Source organism: Nasonia vitripennis, chromosome 3 (assembly GCF_009193385.2).
Source record: "Nasonia vitripennis strain AsymCx chromosome 3, Nvit_psr_1.1, whole genome shotgun sequence".
NCBI lineage: Eukaryota > Metazoa > Arthropoda > Insecta > Hymenoptera > Pteromalidae > Nasonia > Nasonia vitripennis.
In genome coordinates, this window is record NC_045759.1 from 21,388,560 (window position 1) to 21,409,413 (window position 20,854).

Consider the following 20,854-nt stretch of genomic DNA (forward strand, 5'->3'; position numbering starts at 1 on the left):
TTTTACGATGCTGCTATAATTTTTGTCAATGAAAGATAGTTCATGATAGAAACTAAAAGAAAAAATACATAGTAACCAAATCTTTGTACATGTACTTAAAAGACATCAATTGAGGGTGGGGCAAGAAGTCATAAACACCATTTTACAGATTGCATCCTTATGATCAATTTATTATAAATCGATGGATAGTTTTATACATTGTTTTGTAAAAAAAGGCGAGATAATGTGCGATTTGTGAAACTCGTTGTACATTTCACACGGTTACTCGTTAAGTAGTCAAATCATTTTATAGCGAACTTAAATCACTACCAAAGCTCATCGCTGAAAAATAGGATAAGAAGTGCTCGCATAGCATCGTTGCCAAAATAAAATTAAGGCCGAAGGAAATTCATTTCTTGAGTTAGCTATTGCAATAAAACACTGTTAAACGATAAATAAAATGACTGCAATATGGCGCTCTCGTCGCGTTATTCCGTCTCATAACTTTGGCTTGTACTTTCGTTTTTAAACAAGTTCCGCCGTATGGACTAGCGCGATTAGACTCACCGTCACTTCTAAAAAGTGTGATAATAATGAAAGAAAAAAAAAACAACTTTGTATCGTACAACAACGATATAGGTTGCGCGGCGCACGCGCACTTGCAAAAAACTTTGCTCTATATACATTTAAAGCTTCTCTAATCTTCCAAATTCTCCAAGCCAGTACGTATTTAACGGATCGTCGTTTACAACGAGATAATCTTAGCCAACGCCTCGTCAAACATTCACCCGTCGACTAAGAACGAGAGACAGACAGAGAGCGATAGATACACAAAAGTATCTTGCCACAACTAGAGAATCGAAAGGGACAAAAATAATCGCGCAAAAAACGCGCCGATCTAGTACAGGACCTACAAGACGCTTAAAAGTTCATGCGATTGTTGAAACCGACGTTATTGGCGATTCTACCGCGGAACGGTCTCTTTATGCCACCCCGAGTCATAGCAGCACCGCCTCTGGCGTTGTTGAACACGTTGAGGTTCGTCGTGGCATTCCTCGATTTCCATGGCTGGTCTCGGTCGAAGACTCGTTCCTCGATGATTTCCAGCTCCTCAGGGTCGTCGTCTATGATTTGCGGTGGACTCTCTCTTCCTGGAGGCAGATCTCTGTCCAAGTTCCTGCTAAAAACATTAGTTCCGCTGAAACTGCTGCCTCCCTTACGCATGTCGTAGTCATCTACCAGCTCTCTACGTGCACCTATAGGGTAATCTTCGAGCTCTCTGCGTCCTCCAAATTCCTCTAGTCCTCCGCGGCCACCAGTGCCAATAGCGTCCATCATTCCGCCACCTCTGATATCCCTCGAGTTATTCATCCCTCGGTCACGCTCCCACATTGGTTCCATGCCTCGAGAGTCCATCTCTCTGTCCCGAAAGTCGACGTCTCTGTTTCTTAGATCCATGTCTCTGTCACGGATATCCATTTTCCTATCCCGAAGATCTATGTCCCTATCACGAAGGTCCATATCCCGGTCTCGCATGTCCATACCGCGATCCATCATACCCCTGTCCAATAACATTCTTTCTCTTAGCAAATCCTTACCACTACCTCTCATAAGGTTATCTATGCCGGACAGTGGCATACTTGTGCCGCTACCTAAATTGCCATGCATGTGATCGCTGACGATAGGCTGCTGTATCTGTCGGTTAGGCGAAAAGCTCCTTGACCAGGAGTTCATCGGCTGTTGTCTGTCGCGTGACGCATTCTTGCTAAGGCTCCAGCGCAGGTCATCGCTATCGCGCAACTTCGAAGAGTGGTCAAATGTCTCGCGCATACTCCAGTCGAGTCTGTCAGCCAATGGTCTGCTGTTATTAAATCTGTCTTCTATACCACTTCGCTGATGTAGTTGCGACTCTTGTTGCTGCTGCTGTTGTTGCTGCTGCTGCTGTTGCTGCTGTTGCTGTTGCTGCTGCTGTTGCTGCTGCTGTTGCTGTGGTGGAAGTCTGTTCGGCCCATCGTCGTAATCTTGCTGCTGTTGCTGCTGCATCGATGACGGCTCCCGTCTGGACTCTTTAGGTATGGGTTGCAGTTCCATCGGGTATACCTGTCCGCCAAAGTCGCTCGTTTGCGTTTCCGTTTGAACGCCTATTTCTTCCGTCGTCGTTTCATCTGTCTGGCAGATTTTTTGATGAGTGATTTTCCGTGGTCCAGCGCTGAAATTTGACAGCTGTTGGTTCTGGTTCTCCTGTTGCTCAACGCAGTTTTCCTCTTCGTCCCAGTGGAACTCGGTACGACCTCTGCGCAGCAGAATCGAGTTCGAGGCTACCTCCAACTTGTCCGATTTGGCCAGTTTCTTTGCTGGATCGAAGAAAAAGCGGCCTTTCATCTTGAGCCGCGGGTCTTCCGCTGGCAGATTGCGAAGCGCTCGCTCGCAATGCCGGATGATCTCGGGCTTAAATCCTGTTAACGGCGACAGATCAAAGTGTTATACATTATATTCACATTGACTTCGTACGATTTCCCCGTATGAACGGGGAAATGAACTCACTTGTGGTAAGGGTGTTTGGAGTTTTTTTTAACAAGGTCAGTGGCTAAAAAGGAAAGTAGAAGGTTAGTGTACTCACCTCTGGACGACGACGACTGGCTGGATGAATCTATAGAAAGGAAAAAAAAAACTAATCAATCGTGCCCTTGGTTAAAAAAAAAAAATATTTCGATTTCTTTTGCATACGAGACTTATTATTTAATAATAAGTCGCAAAAGTATCATTTTCCCGGTTTTAAATCTAACTAAATAAAATAAACTTGTTTCACGTGTTACTTCCGTGTCACAAATGTATTCGCACCTTTAGTAGAAACTGAAGCTTCCAGGAGACTGGATAAGCTGGTCTTTTCATTTTGCTGGAAACACGAAGAGAAAATGACACATGTAAAGTAAATCCAGCTAAAATTATCACTCGCATAACATACAATTTACATATGTTTCGCAGCGGCCTGCGACATTATTGCACGCTCGAGCGCCCGACATGACTACTCGGACGCTCGGAGCTACGGAAAATAACTAGCACATACACAATAAAAAATTCTTTCTTATTATCATCAAATGATCATGTATACAAAAAAATTTACTTTGAAATCCGATATAATGGGCGGCTCAGGGGTACGCATGCGCTCCTCGCGCTTGTTACCCGAGCTCTTGTGCCCATCGGCGCTCGGCGACCTGGATGGCCTGTACGAAGCGTTGGGCGAGTACTTGGGCCCTGGCACCATCGTGGGTACCTTTAGTGGAGCCGACTGCAGCGCTGATCCCACGGGGGCAAACTGCATCTGCCCTGGTGCTGGTACCGGTTGAGGTGACGATGGGCCCAGCTGTTGTGGCATGGGCATTACTGCAGGTGGCTGCATGTGATTCGGTTGACCGTACATCATGGGGCCCGACGCGAAGTCTGGGCCCCGGTTTAGAGGATCGAAATTAAGACCCGGAGGTGGGCAACCATCGTAGTTCATGAACTGTGGAGGAGGTGGACCACCAGCGTTGGGTGGTATACCCATGTGCAAGGGGGGTGGACCCATAGGATCCATGGGTCGCCCAGGTGGCATCATGCCCGGCATCATTCCCTGAGGCGTAGGTAGAAGTCCTTGTGGCGGGCCCATCATTCCTGACAGTGGAGCTCCTGGGTGAATACCAGCGGGAGGTCCAAAGTTTGGCGGTAAACCGCCTGGTGGCCCAACGGGCGGTGGTCCCAATGGTTCATTTTGAAACTGACGAACAAGTTCGTTGAGGAAAGGTGATCGACGTCGAGCACGATTCGGGCTCCGGGATTGGGAGCGACGACGACGGCTCTCGTAGGGCGATCTGCTGGATCTGCTGGAGCGACGACGACGTTCGCGACTGCGGCTGCGGCTGCGGTGTCGATCCAGACTGCGACTGCGTCGTTCTCGGGATCGGCTGCGACGGTACTTCGCATCCCTACGTACAAAACAATCTCAAAGCTTAGTTACATTGCGTACAAGAATTTCTCACACAAATTGTGCGTGCAGCAGAGTATTCATAACACATAAGACCCTCACCGCCCAAAAGACTCTGATTGCAAATAGTAAGACAAAGCAATCGAGCGTTTGAGCAATGGACCATAAATAAAGAAGCTTTACCGTTCGCGCAGTCGCCTCTTCGACGCCTCTCTCCTCTCGGCACTGGCCTCCCTGTCATAACTACCTCTACGCCGTCGCTCCTCTGGACTCAGGAGGATAGGGCTCCTACGTCTCCTTCTCTCGGGACTGTAGTTGATGGGACTCCTCCTTCTGGCATCGGGGGGACTCCTTCTTCTCTGCTCCGGACTCCTCCTGTAGCCTAGTCTGTTGCGCAAAGGACTGCGAAGCTTGGCTCTGTTCTCGCGACTGCGTCTCAACTGCTTGCGCAGGTCTTCTTCCTCTTCCTCTTTCTGCAGCTGTTGCTGACTCTTGTCGACTATGTTCTGAATGGCTTCGGTCTCGGTGCCTGGCGGCAACACGGTGTCCGAGTCAAGCAGTGTCTTGATAGCCTTCTCTTTCTCGGCGAGGATCTTGCTCTCGGTGTCTTTTTTTGCGCGCATCTTGTCTTGCTCTATGTCCTTGCTGGACTTGTTGGGGTCCCGGCGAGCCACCTCCCGACGACGCTCGTTGCTGCGCGAGCGACGACGACTCCGGTGATTGTCTCGATCTCGACTGCGATCCCTGTCCCGATCACGCTCCCGCTCGTGGTTCCGGTGTTGGTCTCTGTCTCGATCTCGTTCCCTACAATTATGCTCGACGTCTGTGAAAGTTTCTTAGGGGTGATTTGGTTGGTGGGATACGTGGGAGAACTGGGACTGGATAGGGTCCAAAACTGGCTTGCCATGTTTGATGGTAAACACTTGAGGGTATCATGTCTTGTGTAGCTGGATCAACAAAACAGCTGGGTTGGCAGTTTTTTTTCGGCTTTTTATTGACACAACATAGATATAGTTGTGATTAGATACATACATTTATTTACTATTTGCATTATCGTACTGAATTATCACAGATTAATAATTATAGTGGTTTACTATGCACTCTTTGAAAACTTATTTTCAAAACACTAATGCCAAGTGATAAAAACAAATATGTGCATATAAGTAGTGAATTTACTTATACTAACAAAAGATGTGGAAAAATTATGTTAGATTAACTAATCTTTAATTAATCTAGTGTTAACAGTTCACGAGGACAAATTTTAAATGGTAGATAAAGCGATATCTTTATGAAGTAGATATATTTTTAGCTGCAAGGATGTTTGTAATGAAATAAGAAAACTGCTGGAGTTGTTCAAATTGATAACTATAGGTATTTGTGCTTTGTTGCATTTTGTGTAGAATATAAATGGAAATCCACCTTTTTGGCAAAGTTGATTTTTTAAAGTATTTTTGCATTTAAGTAATGCAAAATAAAATGTTATCCGATCTACTTTGCGTGTTCTATAAAAATATTTGTTTGTGCACTATCCAGAATATATTAGGCTTCACTCAGCCTATATAACAAGAATTCCAAAATTTGGCAGATTGGAAAATGTTCATTTATATTGTTGCATATTTGAGTTGATTCAAACAAATGAATCATCTCTTGATTGTGATAATACAATAGATTACCAACATTAGAACAAGCATCACAACGTTTTTATCAAATTCAAACACAAAACACTCATCCTCTCATTTTTTCAGCACTTGTACATTGTACAGTAATTAACAAATGATCACTCATACAAAGAATTAATGCAAATCAACCAGAGTCTCTGATACCTGGAGGTGCGCCTCTCCCTTCCTCGAGTCCGATCCCAGCTCCTTCGTCTGGGCTCATCCTCGTCATCCCATGCGTCTACCACATCCAGTCCATCGATGAGATCCTCTTCGTTGATGGTAGTCTGAATCACATCAGCGTCTGCATTCTGATTGTCTGCATTGCCATTTTCATGCTCTTGATTGGCATCCTTATCCGCATCGTTCTTCTCGCTGACCGTAGTCATTCTCGACACGTAATTATGTAATTCTCTATTTACCTCAAAACTCGCGAACGCGTTCGCGTTAAAACAGCAAATGACCGCTAACGCGCAAAAAACTCACACGCGGGCGGCGAACGCAAAAAGTGAAAGTAAGCTATAGGCTAATCCCGAAGCGTGCTCTCGATTGCGAGCGCATAAACGCGATTTCGCATGTCCCACCCAACTTACGTATTAACGAAATTTACTGGCTAGAACAAGCGCTGCCGCTTGAGTCTAATCCTGAGGTCGCCGACGACTAAGTCGCGGATGGCTCGTCCAATTTGTTCCTTCTTTGTTCGGAACTCCTATACGACGAAACGTGCTGCAATTGCAGCTTCATTCCGCCATATTAACTTGGGCCAAGTAGCGGCGGCGGCGGATTGCGGGAGAGGTATACGTAAATACGCGTATATAAGTGCTTGTCGGGTTTGTGCGTTGTTGTCGGTATTTTGATCAGACGTGACGGTCACGCATGTATTGCGTTCGAATTTAATTTTTGCGAATTTTGTTCTCGAGAAAACATTTCGAAGAAAATTATTTTATCTGTTTCGGCTATTTACGTGAGATCGTGATAAAGTCGATCACTTCTCCTATTATGAATAATAACGTACAACTAGTGGTTTCTTGACGTCAGAAAATAAAGTGCCAACTTCGACACCTTTGTTACATAAGCGTAAACATGATATCCTTGCACACAAATTATAGATGGGGTTGCATTACAGGCTTATATAAACACCTACTCATCACATTAGAAAATGCATCATAGAGCTATTTTTTATTTGTTTATGGCGGTTACATTGTAAAATGCGATACTGTACTGTTGTGAAGAAATGACCAAGTCGTTTCGCGAGTCGAAATATATAAAGTATGCGCCGCGAGATTCAAACATAATATGAGAAATTCTCATAATAAGTACAAAACGTATAGGTATATTACGCTACTTTTCATCAAATCCTACGAAGAGCAACTCCTAGTTTCACGTCATATTAAATTCTTAAGGGAACGTGGGAACTGAAAACACTGTTTTTCTGTTCCATATAACTTTTTAAATAAAGCTTGCAATAAAAAACCAAGACCAGAGCGCCATAGTGTTGAGTTTAGTGAATCATTCTACCGAAAAAAAAAAATACCAATCGGACTTTTGGTTTTTGTAAAAGTTGTGAAATACGAGCGGGCGTTTACGCGTGTTTATGCGATTACAGCGCCAACCTCAAACACCAATTTTACTTATTAACTTTTTTTAATTTGAAACTTCATCAATTTAATGAGCAGAGCGCCATAGGTTTGATACAAGTGAATCATTCAAGCGAAAGAAAATGTCAATACGGCTTTTAGTTTTTTTTTGGCATTTGAAATACTAAATACCCCGTGGCGGATTTGCGAAGCTATAGCTCCCACCTCCCCTTAACTTAATCAGCGTTTCGCCGATTCAAATTTCGCGCGCGTCTCACGCTACCAACTGAACAAAAATATTCCGCGAGTGAGAGTATATAGCGCTGCACTCGTCTCATATCATATTTTCCTTCGTGCCCAACCTATTTCCACACCAGAGTGTATCGTGCACAGCTGCTCTTTCGACGTTTCTCGATCATCCAGTAGTAGGTATAGCAGCAGAGCAAAAGGTGATCCACCTCTCGTCGACGACGCACGTGCGCGCGGAACGCATACACGCTGCGTAAATATAGCATGCCACGACTCACGAGTGCAGCAGAACTGTCCTGAGCGATCGTGCTTCGGGTAACGTTCGAGTGCCATCGAAAGAGTACCTATTCGTCATGGATTTCGGTACACTGCTGAGTGTCGCCCAGAAGAACGAGAAGAAGCAGCTGACGTCGACGAAGCCCTGCTACACGACCAAGTTCTCCGCGCCCAAGAAGGAGAGCAAACACACCAGGGAACTCTCGGACAACATAAAGAAGTTCCTCGCGAAAAAGGAAGAGGAGGAACAACGGAAAGCCCAAGAGGAGAAGAGGAAGAAGGAGAACCTTTTGGCTCTGCGGGATCACAAGGCGCAGAGTCGTATCAATAAGCATTTAAAGGTCTGCAAAGCAGCCAATAAGTCCGTCTTGGCAGATGCCGTGGATAATCAGAATACAGCTGTTACCATTGCAGGTGAGTTTCTGTTATTTTGATTTTATTAATTATTCTGCTCTCGGGGCTCTGCTTTAGTTTTCTTGGTGTGTACAATATGAATGATACCCTGAGCTGAGTTCGAGTCTGTTCCTGAATATTTTCAGCGGAAGATATTCATTTGCATAGACCTTTGTTTACTTATCTGCCTATCAGTAGCTGTTGATACTTTGCTTCTTTTTCTTTTATTCAGTCAAAGTTGCAGCAGTTTTTGAAATATCTCAACATGCTGTATCATTCGTTGAAAGCTTTGATTAAGGTTATGTGCTATTTTTAAAGCCCTTACTTGAGATTAATTCAAGGCCATTTTTGGTTGTCAAACTATTTATTTTATATTTTTAAATTGTTACTAAACGCTTTGACTATGAACTTCACAGTCAGCGTACGTGTACTGATAAGTATTTTTGTGATTTTTTTTTTCAAGCATTTTTATAATGAACCTTATAACAAATTGATATATGAATTTCAGGACCTGCGCAATGTGACGAAGATGATTATGGTTATGTCTCCCAAGAGGCATCTGCATTTTATAACAAGTTAATGAATAAGTATAGTAATTTACCAGCAGAAAAGCCTTTGTTTAGCGAGGATGGTAAGAAAACTGTAAAAGATATAGCCTCTACAAAAGACAGAGTCAGGCAAGCACTAAAACAGCAAGAATTAGAGGAAAGTTTACCTCACAAAAGAAAAAGAAAACATAAAGATATTGAAACTGATGATAGACATAACAGTAATGCTGAAACTAATAACAATGACAGAGATAAAGATAGAGATAGGGAAAGAGAGCCAGAAAAGGAAGACAAGCCACGGTTCAAGAAGAAACCAATGCCTCCACCCATGGATTTCACGTCACTACTCAAATTGGCAGAGAAGAAGCAATACGAACCAATAAAGATCGAGCCAAAACCTAAACCAAAAAAGGAAGAACCTGAGAGACTGATGACTAAGAAACAGATGAGAGAATATGCAAAGGAAAAAGAGTGGCGGGAAAGGAAGGAAGAGCGCAGTCGGAATCCAGACAGTGTAAAGCCAGCACAAACTGATAGCAGTAGACCTAAGCTTCCTTCTATATCAAAGATCTCAAAGACAGATGTTGCAAAGTCCACAAGTGATATGAGTAAAGACAAGACTGTTTCTAAAACACTGCCAGTTATAGCTAAGAAATCTGCGGGTGATAGACCCATTGAGAGAAGTGCCAGTGCCTCTAGGCCACCAGAACGCAGTAATGGAATACACAGACCTCCAGAAAGAAGTAACGAAGTAGCCAAGCCTTCAGAGAGAAGTAATGGAATGCACAAACCTCCAGAAAGAAGTAATGGAATGCAGAAACCTCCAGAAAGAAGTAATGGAATGCACAAACCTCCAGAAAGAAGTAATGGAATGCAGAAACCTCTAGAGAGAAGTAATGGTGCACAAAAGCCTTCTGAAAAAAGTAATACAGTCAATGGTAGACCAGCAGAAAGAAACAATGGCTCAAATAAACCATCTGGAAAAAGTACCAGTTCGAGTAGACCTACAGAAAAAAGCAATGGAATCCAGAAGAATGGTTTCTCAAAAGTAGATTCAAAAACGTCGGAAAAAGATGATATAGCAAGAGAACGAAGAAAGCTAGAGGAAGAAAAAAGAAAATTGGAAGAAGAAAAACGCATGATTGAAGAGATGAAGAAACAACTAATGGAAAAAAGTAAGACAGAGAGCAAATCCAGTAGCAGTTATGCTTCTCAAAAAGTATCAGGAAGCAAAGGTAAAGAACCCGTCAGGCCATCTTCGTCGCAATCTAAAGGTACCCCTAGCAAGCCAGTTTCAGGAAACAGTGTTAAGTCTCGACCATTTCCGCCAGCTGATGTTAAACCACGACAGTTTCCACCTGCTGACGTGAAACCGCGACAATTTCCACCAGCCGATGTTAGGCCACGACAATTTCCACCAGCCGATGTTAGGCCCCGGCAATTCCCTCCTCCGGATGTGAGAAAAGGAAAACCAAGTTCCTCAAAACTAAAAGTCAATAAACGTAAGTGTATTTTTAAAAGTTTATATTTTTTGCTGATTATAAATCATTTTAGACATCGTGTACATGGAATTAATATGTTTTTTTATGAATTTATAGGGCGCATATGTGATACGGATGACGAAGAATATGATTCAGAACTAGATGACTTCATTGATGATGGACCCGAAGACGGTAGCGAAGACTACAGCAAGTACATTAGCGAAATATTTGGTTACGATAAGAGTAAATATGTGGATGACGAAGACGATGCTGCAATGGAAAGTAACTTTGCCCAGCAATTAAAGGAAGAATATGTTTCTACTAAACTGGGATATTTGGAAGATCTAGAAGATATTAGAAAAGAAAATGAAGAGAAGGCACGCAAGAAGAAGGCCCTGGAGGCGTTAATGAAAAAACGCAAAAAATAACGATTACTTTTATAAAGTATATAATGAAAAAGTATCTAAAAGTGAATATCGGAAGATATACATATATTTTTATAATTGCATAATTTTTGTCTTTGCAAAGATATCTCACAAGACACTTTTTTAATGAAATGTATTATAATAGCTCGTGTATTATATGGTGTATAGAGAGTTTTTTAGTATTGCCGATACTTAAAAATACTAAAAAATTGCGAACTTGTAAACTATAAGATGATAACAATGTATGTTACATTATATTATTATATATGTATATATACGCATAATTTCCATCTTATATAACTGTTGATTTCTGTTATAATTTACCTTTATATACATTTTTATTGAGGAAAGCATTATTGTAATGCAGGAGTAATTGTGAATTATAAATAACGTAAAAAACTTACATATTTATTCAAAGATCAGTGTTTGGTACACATAAAATACGAAACATTTTATAATTAGCTATGATATTTATTAAAATTATTAAAAAATCAAACGTTGATATACAATTAAATAATAAAAAATGATAAAATAACGTTCTATATCATCTTTTTTTCAACATTTTATTTTCTTCAAATAAGACTACATAATCAACTCATAACTTTTCTTTTGAAATGTAAACTTTGTATGCTTATTTATTTAGTTCACGTGCCCTATTTATTATTACTGTTATTGAATTAGTGCAAACGATAGTTGTGTGTGTCTGTGTGGAAAAAATAACAAAAACCCGGTTGTTACATAAAGTTATCGACTGCAAACTTCCAAAATTGCGCATGTAATATCAAACTTTATTATTCTTAAACTTTATGTGTGATATTTTAATAATTGACCGAATGTAGATTGCCCAGAATCGTTCACAAAATTTTCTGTATCAAGTAGGACCTATAATATTTATAAAGTTTTATTTTATTTTTAATAAAAACGCCTGTTGAGTAATTCACGTACAGTTATGTATTTCTCACAATTTAATATAAGATCTTTACGATACTCATCATTTTGAGTGGCCCATTGATAGGCCACTTAAGTGACACGTATCGTAATGTTATATTACGCAATAGTATATTAATACTGAATATTCGGTTTGCTTTGATTCATATTCATGCCAACAAGTTTTTAGTTTATTACTTATCATCTGCTTGTTAAATAACATGTTTAATTAAAATTCCAATATTATCAACTTCAGTATAATTTCTCAAATATAGTCAAATCTAGTCTTAGTTAAAAAATTGAAAAATATCAAGTATCAAATTAGCAAGTCTATTTTTCCGTAATACTGTGTCAGTGCACACAACGATGCCCAAAAAGTGTTATCTAACTGTCTGAAGAAGGCACGCGCTATTTGAACGATTTTAAAATCCTGCATTTTAAACACTGGAAGAAAATCATTGATAGTAAATCGGGTACATACGTTATAAGACATACATGCCGATTCAAGCTCAAATATTGTAATTTTTTGTTAAGATCGCCGTGACCCATACACAATTTATAATAATACTTTAAAATCAAATCCAGGCGTTGTTAAAAACAGGTAGTAACGCATCGTTCGAAATTCACCAAGTGAATGAAACCTACGAATTCCAATTCTATGTGACACCGAAAACAACTCCCGTATATAGCATAAGGCCGCGCGTGACATCCCCAAATCGATCCCCCAACAAACCGTAATTATAACGCGACGAACCTCGCGAACCAGACGTTTGCCCTTACACGGCCCGATAAGATCAGCTCAAACGCGCAGCTTAATGAATGTACTGAAAGAGATAGGCAGACGGCGTTCGGATGGGTATCAAGCGCTGATCGCCGGTCTCCTCCTTGACGATGTAGTAGTCGCGTCCGTTGATCGAGTAAGTCTTGTGAGAGACCTCCTCGTTCATCTGGTAGACCGGCGGCGGTGTTCGGATCCAGAAGTTCGTGTCGGTTTTCTTCGGGTAGTCCCACGGGTCTTCCGGTTCGCTCGGGCCCTTGACCTCGTTGCGGCGGCAACAGTTGCGGAAGGCCTCGTGCCGCGCGACCCAACGGATAAATCTGGAGGGGAAAAATTTCGTTTTGATTTATTTCACCGAAACCAATTTGATATTATATGTGTATATAGGTTGTTACATTGTGAAGAGTTCCATAAGGAAGATGATCACTCCGACGCCCATCCCGGCGAACACTACTTTGTAGGTCATCATGAGATCCGAAACTTTCAGTCGTCTTTCTTTCGACTTCAAATTCAACGGGCATATCTGGGCCTGCGGTAATTTTTCCAATTTGAAATGCTTCACTAAGCCTCCCTCCACGGCGGGTATCATCCTGTGAAAGTTTCTTTTTCGTTTTAATTCAGAAGTCGGAGGTCTTTTTATTATGACGACTGAAGCGCGCGAAGGGAAGGAAATTGTTATTCTTAAAAGTAAAAATTCTATTGAGGTAAATGAGAGACGCTGCGACCATTGTTTCAACAAAGTAGGTCAGCCGAAGTGTAGTCACTTTAATATATTTTCGAACCATTAAACTTTCAAGATGTAACGATAGCTTTCGATAGAATTGAAATCCTTTTGTTGTAATGAAAAAATCAATAGCCGCATATGTTGTTACACTGTGGCTGCGCGAGCGAGAGAGTATAGGAAATACGTTAAAAATGCATAAAGTATTGATATTGTAAAAGCGCTATTTTATGTTCGGCCCTGTGACTTTTTTGCGCGTTTGCAAAAATTCGAATGAATATTTTTGAATAAAGATGAATTCGACTTTGTTGCGGTTGTTATAGTTGGCTGCATACCCATGAATAACGATGAATTCGAATACAGCTGTAATTAATATAGGCTAGCCTATATTAATTCAGTTTAGATTCTCTAGTGCTTCGTAGAGCATATAATATCATTATTTTAATGAATATATTTGTGCATAACTTGATGCAGTATAACACATATTTTCCATAAAATAACGCATCATTTCCTCTTCGACGTTTCGATAATATGGTCTACACAACTCACTCGCTATTGACGTGCTGTTTAATGGTCGAACCAACGGGAAAAGCGAATCCTCGGGGTCTAGCCAGTACATTGGACTCGCTGATGACATAGGTGCACTTTCTCTCCTCGTCCATCGCATCCCGAGTCTTGTTCCGGTAGTCTTCGAAAATCGCCATCTGAGCGAGGGTACGCTCGAGAATGAACACTCTTCCGTCTGTACAGGGCATAGCAAAGTACATATAGTACCGAGCTTTTGATTCCTCACGTTCTATGTGACGACTTACCTTTGACCTTTTTCAGTATGCTATTGTACGACATGTTGTACTCGCGGGTCACGTAGCCGTAGCCCCAGCTCTTCGACTTGACCAGCATTCTCGTGTCGTCGGACTCCTGAAAGTGTATAAAGATTGAGTCGAGTGTAGGTATTCGTAAAGTCGTCGATTATTGTTTGATTTGCTCACGATCGGTAAGAGGGTATGGATGGATCGGCCGTTGACTATGACCCACGAGTATCTGCCGTAGACCAATTCGTCCAAAGAATTCACTCCGAGGGTAAATCTGGATAGCGTTAGGAATGCCGTCAAGTTGGCTGTGTAGAACGAAGTCAAAATCGTGATGAAAATCCACCAAGTTGCAAAGACCAAACGTGTAGAATCTGGAAGGTAGCGATCGTATTTAAATTATTTGATTTTCATATCGGGCTTTTCGATACTAATTTGTTTAATGTGAGCGATATGTGGTTTTCAATAACCCAATAATGTAATGCTTTCTTTTGCCGCACTAATCAATTAGCAGTATGTATTAAAGTATATTACAAATTAATGATTGTTAAAAGTATAATATAAGTGAATCATAGCCATACCACCCATCGGAGACGCCGTGGTTCCTTGTTTCAGTAAGGCTCCGTAAACAAACCACATGCAAGTCAAGAAAGTGAATTTTTCTGCCTTTTCATCTCTAGCGAATTTCCCTCTGTGAATAAAGTCAATCGCAACAATTGAAGAACCCGCGGAGTATATTCAAAATTGCTGATACGCACCTCAGATATATTATCAAGTAAATGGTGGGACCGACGACCAGTAAGGAAATTAAGATGAGGTACCAAACTCTAGTGCTGAAAGGTGCGGTGAGTCCGGAGCCGGTAGCAGAGGTGCCAGGTCTCTTCAACAAAAACGTAGTGTCCATCTCGTCCAAGGGGGCGGAATAGTCGCAAATATTTCGGAAACTACTTAAAATTGGGATAAACGCCACCGCCATGTCCACTTCCTGCAGAGATTATATACGTTGAATTAGTGTTCGCGGATTCTATCCATCTACTTATGAATTTGTATAACGAAATTGTCTCGGGCTCTATTATGTTAATATAATTGATATTACGATTATGCTTCAATCAATGTATGCAATATAATGTAGCTTTGATTATTAAAATTTATACGAATGAAATTGAGAAATTACTTTAATAACGTTTATATTTGAAGTAGGATTCGAACTGTGGAAATCAAATCAGGCAAAATAAGATTTGGATTGATTTTCCATTTTAGTACAGCAGCATATCGCAATGTTTCATTCTCAGAATATGCGAGGCAAATCCGACATTTGTTGGAAAGTTTAATGATCGATCCTCGTATTATCCCAGCTAATGCATAATGCATCTTCAAAAAAAAAATGCACATCTATATTGAAATGGATGTCTGACAGAATCTCGAAATAATCGGATAAAAAACTCTCTTTTGTTCTTCTTCCACGAACTACGATCCATAAAAGCTGCATCGAAAATTTTAAAAACGTTCCGAGATCACACGTACCCCGTCGTAAATCTGTTGCAGCATGCCTCTTTCCTCATTCCCGATGATGTCCTCTCTCGGCGGTACTATCGTGTAGGTGAAGTTGAATTTTCGAATGAGCAGCTTCAAAAGCTCGAAGGCATAGCCCTCGCCGATTATGGTGCCGTTCTCCTCTCTGTATCTCGAAAATGGCCAATCCTGTGACGAGCCGAACGGAGTCAAATGTGTGACAACAAAAAATGATCGATTTTCGCGGCGTGTGTGTGTGTGTGTGTGAAAAAAACTCACGTTGTAGGTGGTGATCTTGATGTGCGACGGGAAAGGAGGCGGCTCGTCTTGCGACCCCATCGCCGCGTTCCCGGATCTGCTCGGATTGAAGTGCTGCATTTGTTATTTTTTAAGTTGTCACTAACGATGACTTTATTTTCACTGGTACTTGGAACTTTTCAACCGACGTGTCTTCGTTTTCTTCGTCCATTTTTTTCACGAGCCCTCGCGCACAGCTTTTACACTTGCGATGCGATATCTGATGTCACTGTGACATTTTGTTAAACATTAATGTTTGAAGTATATTAAGGATGGAAAAGATTGAGATTTTCTCGGCGAGCTCATGCATAAAAGGACTTTTACATCTAACGTCATCGGGTACCTTTAACACGTTCGACATTTATTATAATATCAATAAATTCGCGACTGAAAAATTGTTCATTCGATATCTTGGATAATACGAACCGCCTCTCGAAGTGTGATTTAGAATTTTATGCGAGTCTGTGAGTGTAAGTTAATTTGTAATAGAAAGTCGAGAATATTCGAATGAAATTTGAATATTTCATTGGAGAATGGTCTAAGCTCGTTGTTACTGAAAGAAGATTTACATGCGGATTCAAAATTCATTCTTCAATAATCTCGCAGTATCAAATTCTCGTATGCATGTACATTTTGGATTTCGAATATATTCGCTTTTACATCGAATTTCCATTATATACGATGCTGACTGTTTCGAATTACCGACTTTATCAATTATTGTATGTGGACTGAAAAATTTCCTTTTTTTCGCGCAAAATACGTAATAAACTGGATCGAATGATCCGTATCCGTGAGTAATGTACGTAGTACATTCTACGTACGTATAACGGGACAGTATACACGGCAAACAGTATAGAAGTGACGATAAGAAAAATATAATATAAAATTTGTATCAAGATCACGATTATCCTAGCACAAACATCGTCTATCAGTTATTTATTGTATTTCGGGGGAATTGATGAAAACAAAATTTCACTCGCGTTTTTCAACGTTTTTCTATTCCAACGAAAAGCTTTCGATGGATTGAAATCTTTTACAAGGCTCAACAAGGGTCGACTGTATTTGGTATGTTACAATACACAACTCCATTTTATCACGTCTGATAAAATGATGAAAATAAAAATTGAATAAAAATGGTAAAAATAATTAAAATAACCGTCGCCAAAAATCAACACAATATACCCATCCCACATAAATCACACAAAAACCACCATCGACGTACTTTCACTCTCCGCTGTAACCACCATATTCTCCTCTTCGATCCCGAAAGCTCGCACTGGAGAACCCGAACCAAAAAGGAAAAAAAAAAAGATAAACTACCCACTACTCTTTCCAGCTATGTATATGTGAATCCCCTGACAAGTTTATCGTAACGCGCGCGAATCGCCACTGACACCTGCGGCCGCGCGCATTACTCATCCCCCCAACGTTTACGTGTCCATATAGCACACATACCCCCACATGCTGTATACCTATAGGGCTCTAACCAACGTACATATAAGAGATGGAAAAAAAGGTGTCGCCTGGGCAAATAGCCGTGCGACGTCACGCGAAAAATACCAGCGGACAGCATACCGAGCAATTATGCAGCTCGATCGATCGATCGCCGATGTATCAGCTCTCTATTGTTCCCATCGATTTCTCGCGGTCCTCTGTTCCGGCCTGGAAGCGTTTTCATCTTTTTTCGTTGCCCTTCGGCGCGTCGGCGCAGAAAAAAATTTCGTGCTTTGCCGCAGACGGACAGGTGGAAGTATGCGGGAAGGGGTTGAGTCGATCGCGTATTGTTGATACACGTATATTTCGCGGTTGATCGAAAGCCTGGAATATGTATGTACACAGAAGTCGGTTAAATAGTTTTATGGAAATTGAAAAGCGAGCGATCGCTGGTTGTACTAATTCGATTGACTCCGATGGTTCGCTGGATTCGATTTTATCCATACGTTCCGCGAACTTTGATTTCGATTCAATATGTGTTACAAGAAAATGAAAATTGGTCACGTCTGCAGACTCGACAAATAATACCTATAGAGCTTATACAATACGCTGTTTACGTTTTATCACCTTTTATCAAGACATTACGATAATTCAGCCTTGAACGCGTCGAGTCGCATCTCCACTCGTTTAGTTTCGGCCCTGCTTCATTGTCCTCGCATTGGAAGCATTGTCTCTATCCCGCCGTACAATAAGGTCAAGTGTACTTTATGGTTTCATGAAATTTATCTCATTATTTGTTCGACTTATCGAACGTTTCGAAATCGCAAATCAAACACAGCCGCGCGTTATAAACACCATTTACCTCGCGTATCAAACTGAACAAACCGCATCGGAGCAAACGTAAATAGAGAGAGAGAGCCGCAACGCTGCAACAGCCAAGCCCAGTTTCTAATTAAGTTTATTCACTCGCGAATCAAGCCGAAGCGCAACAATGAAGTCCCAAATTGGATCGACGCAGTCATAATCAACCGTCATAACGATCCTATACCTGTGCACAGCCTCACAACAACCCCCGCATGCTATACATGTATACACACACACACACGCACACAAAAGCATCGAACGTTGTGCTGCCAGCTCTCGTAAAGTCGTCACTCGTAAAGTGCTTCGCTTGCTTTCCTCTCAAGGCAGCAGCAGCAGCAGCAGTATTTCGACAGGTAGTCTTCTCGCGTCTTTATCAGCGTTTTGAGAGAACGTCCCGTAAATCACGTCGAGTATAACTACTCTCTCCCCCCTCAGTCGTGCTTTTACGAGCCGCAAGATAAACAGCAACCGAAATTCGAGCCGACGTTGGGCATATACACCCGCACATCCAAGTTTTAATTTCAAGCGCATCCATGATGCTGCTGCTGCTGCTGCGGGGGATGTTTGATTGATTGGTACAATCGAATTTCACGCGTCGATACGATATAGGCTTTCCAATTTACCGGAATCCGCGGTGCAGGTATCGGATAGTCGTTGTGTAAAAAAAAAAATGAAAAATTGTAATTTCCAGGTAATGGATTAGCGTCCAGCGATGGAAATAATTGCTCTCCCTCTTTGCCCTTCGTCAATCGGTTAAACGATCGTACATAATTTACGGCCCTGTGTACACGCAGCGGCGGGAGAAATATCGACGGTAAAAAAACAAAAGCTGCGCGCGGAGCTTTTGGGCGACGCGCGCGAGTAGATGCTTATCGCCGAGAGCTAATAAGCTCGCGTTTATACACGAGGAATGAATATACGGGGGGGGGGGGTGGAGGGTCTATACCAAATGCTTTTTTCACTGCGCGCCGCTTTGCTGCGTTATTCGATTAAAATGGACGCATATCGGCCGTGTGTAACATCGTATAAACTATTTTCATGAAAAGCTCGCGGAGATTTACGCTGATAGCTCGTGGAAGCTTGTTTTTTTTTTTTTTCACCCTTTCGAAAGTTTATGCGTATACTTTTGATTTAACGATGAAAAGGTATACCTAACGCTTTAAATGCACGAAAGATGCGCAAGGCCGTAATTACCTACGCATGGCTGCTCATTCAGGAGCTCTAATTTACGCGGCGAAGTTTCTGGCAACAAGTGCACGTCTTTATTGCCTGTTCTTGGGTGCACAGCTTGCACTAGAGAGAGAGAGAGAGAGAGAGAGAGAGAGAGAGAGAGAGAGAGAGAGAGAGAGAGAGAAAGCCCTATATTAAGAGAGGAGAATTTTATTAAAACATTCTTCTCCATAACGCGGGGAATTTGTTCTTTTTCAACTTTATACGAATATCCATTAATTACAGCGGCGAAATTTTCGTCAAAGTTTCCGGTATTATCATTATCGTGATTTTTTGTATAAGCTCAATTAATGTTCCCCTATGCAGTAGTGCGCAGTATACTTATTAGAAGCACGAAGCGAGCGCAGGAGCGCAAGTTTTCGAGCTGCTATAATAATTTCAATTTCGGAGGATTTGCACGAGCTACCAAATTTTCGCATTATATTACAATCATCTGACTAAAAACCTACTCGTTCTCGGAGTCTTAAGACGCTTCGCCGGTCGTATAAAGCCGTTCCTAACCGAAAGCCGACAGGCCAATTATCATATTTTGCAGAATCGTTCGGACGACAAAAAGCGCATCACGATAAGCTCCGAGAGCAGAGAGAGAGAGTGTAAGCATCGTAAGTTCGTGCGGCGTCTACTCGAATCCCCTGTACGAGACGCCGTGGGCGGCAAGGTCGCATATTGATTGCCACGGGGGATTAAATAAAAGCCCGGAAAAAGCGATGTCTGAACGCGTTAATTGAACTTTCTCTTCTTCTCTCTCCATACGGCTGCTGCTGCTGCTCCTTCCGTTCGACGAAAATAGACCGCTGGTGTTTCCGGCTTTTTTATCTTCAATATTTATATAATGTATTGTGGCAGGTGTTGGCTGATTCAGATTCGCGTCAATCAAGGCAATGCCTAAGATTTGATTCGAGAACGTTAACATTACTACATTATGAATGGGAAGAAGTCTAGAGAATTGGTTAAAAGCTTCGCGTTCGCGTTATTGATTCAAGAACGCTTAATTACGTTGAGAGTATTCTCATGTGATTACGCAGATGATAAGTTTTCAATTTACAATTGCAATGGCTCTTACTTTCTGTTAATGTTTTAATAAGCTTGCCAGACTCTACGGATAAAAAGAAATTGCTTTCTTCAAGAGGAAATATCCTTCAAACCACTGACCCGTAAGCCATTAACGCGCGCGCGCACACACACACACACATATACACGGAACCCGATAACGCTTATCGTCGTCGCGAGAGGCCGCGCATCTCAAATATATAATTCCACCCTCGTCCTCGCGAGCCATCCCCTTCGCAGTCGGCTCTTACGCGCCTCGTTTCCCACAGAACGAGCGGTGGCGCTTTACAGGTCTGCGCGGAGTGGCCTCTCGTAAAAAAAAAAAAAAACCAGCCACACAGGCTACCCATACTACCCACGTAGATATACATTAGCGCGCATTGCACTCGGTCACGCAGGAGCTTTTCCGCTTGGCAGGCGCTTCATGACGTGCATTGAAATGCGTTGATCCGGGCGCTGATTAGAGATGTATTTCTGTTTTTTTTTTTTAGTTTCGAAGTTTGGATGATGGACGTTTGCTATTTTTTCGCTGGATTTGAACGGACCTCCGATTTACGTGTTACAGCGTTCTTGGTATTCTGGTAACTCTGAACAGACAACCGAAGTAGTAGAGAGAGCCAAATCTGGAAACTAATATAACTACGAACTAATTTCTAATTTCGCTCCGGTTAAAATCATCGCG

The 20,854-nt window shown here is 41.8% G+C and overlaps 3 protein-coding genes across 3 annotated transcripts; 1 reads left to right on the forward strand and 2 right to left on the reverse strand.

Annotated features, from left to right (window-relative positions):
• Positions 1–140: 140 nt before the first annotated feature.
• On the reverse strand, positions 141–6,389 carry LOC100680202 (serine/arginine repetitive matrix protein 2). Its single transcript, XM_003425608.4, has 6 exons — positions 5,767–6,389; positions 4,127–4,747; positions 3,104–3,944; positions 2,821–2,875; positions 2,600–2,629; positions 141–2,435 (listed from the first exon to the last, which is right to left on the reverse strand). The coding sequence occupies exons 1-6, from the start codon at positions 5,988–5,990 to the stop codon at positions 901–903; spliced, it is 3,306 nt and encodes a 1,101-aa protein (XP_003425656.1). The 5' UTR covers positions 5,991–6,389; the 3' UTR covers positions 141–900.
• A 1,099-nt stretch (positions 6,390–7,488) lies between these two features.
• Positions 7,489–10,847, forward strand: LOC100117427 (protein SPT2 homolog). Its single transcript, XM_001601620.6, has 3 exons — positions 7,489–8,117; positions 8,605–10,146; positions 10,243–10,847. The coding sequence occupies exons 1-3, from the start codon at positions 7,781–7,783 to the stop codon at positions 10,551–10,553; spliced, it is 2,190 nt and encodes a 729-aa protein (XP_001601670.1). The 5' UTR covers positions 7,489–7,780; the 3' UTR covers positions 10,554–10,847.
• A 161-nt stretch (positions 10,848–11,008) lies between these two features.
• LOC100117471 (glutamate receptor ionotropic, kainate 3) lies at positions 11,009–16,989 on the reverse strand. The gene is made up of 10 exons (XM_008205209.4): positions 16,817–16,989; positions 15,577–15,823; positions 15,310–15,486; positions 14,544–14,770; positions 14,367–14,476; positions 13,966–14,159; positions 13,789–13,894; positions 13,526–13,718; positions 12,651–12,845; positions 11,009–12,575 (listed from the first exon to the last, which is right to left on the reverse strand). The coding sequence occupies exons 2-10, from the start codon at positions 15,673–15,675 to the stop codon at positions 12,290–12,292; spliced, it is 1,587 nt and encodes a 528-aa protein (XP_008203431.1). The 5' UTR covers positions 15,676–15,823; positions 16,817–16,989; the 3' UTR covers positions 11,009–12,289.
• Positions 16,990–20,854: the final 3,865 nt, after the last annotated feature.

Bases quoted from the DNA above. Each gene is read 5' to 3' on its own strand.
- LOC100117471 (XM_008205209.4), bottom strand. From the start codon at position 15,675: ATGCAGCACTTCAATCCGAGCAGATCCGGGAACGCGGCGATGGGGTCG. The intron at 14,160-14,366 runs GTATGGCTATGA...GCTACCTTCCAG, and splicing joins CACGGCGTCTCCGATGGGTG to ATTCTACACGTTTGGTCTTT. The intron at 13,719-13,788 runs GTAAGTCGTCAC...TGCCCTGTACAG, and splicing joins CATACTGAAAAAGGTCAAAG to ACGGAAGAGTGTTCATTCTC.
- LOC100117427 (XM_001601620.6), top strand. From the start codon at position 7,781: ATGGATTTCGGTACACTGCTGAGTGTCGCCCAGAAGAACGAGAAGAAG. The intron at 8,118-8,604 runs GTGAGTTTCTGT...TATGAATTTCAG, and splicing joins TACAGCTGTTACCATTGCAG to GACCTGCGCAATGTGACGAA. The intron at 10,147-10,242 runs GTAAGTGTATTT...ATGAATTTATAG, and splicing joins AAAACTAAAAGTCAATAAAC to GGCGCATATGTGATACGGAT.
- LOC100680202 (XM_003425608.4), bottom strand. From the start codon at position 5,990: ATGACTACGGTCAGCGAGAAGAACGATGCGGATAAGGATGCCAATCAA. The intron at 2,876-3,103 runs GTAAATTTTTTT...TCGTGTTTCCAG, and splicing joins CCATTATATCGGATTTCAAA to CAAAATGAAAAGACCAGCTT. The intron at 2,630-2,820 runs GTGCGAATACAT...TCCTTTCTATAG, and splicing joins AGCTTCAGTTTCTACTAAAG to ATTCATCCAGCCAGTCGTCG.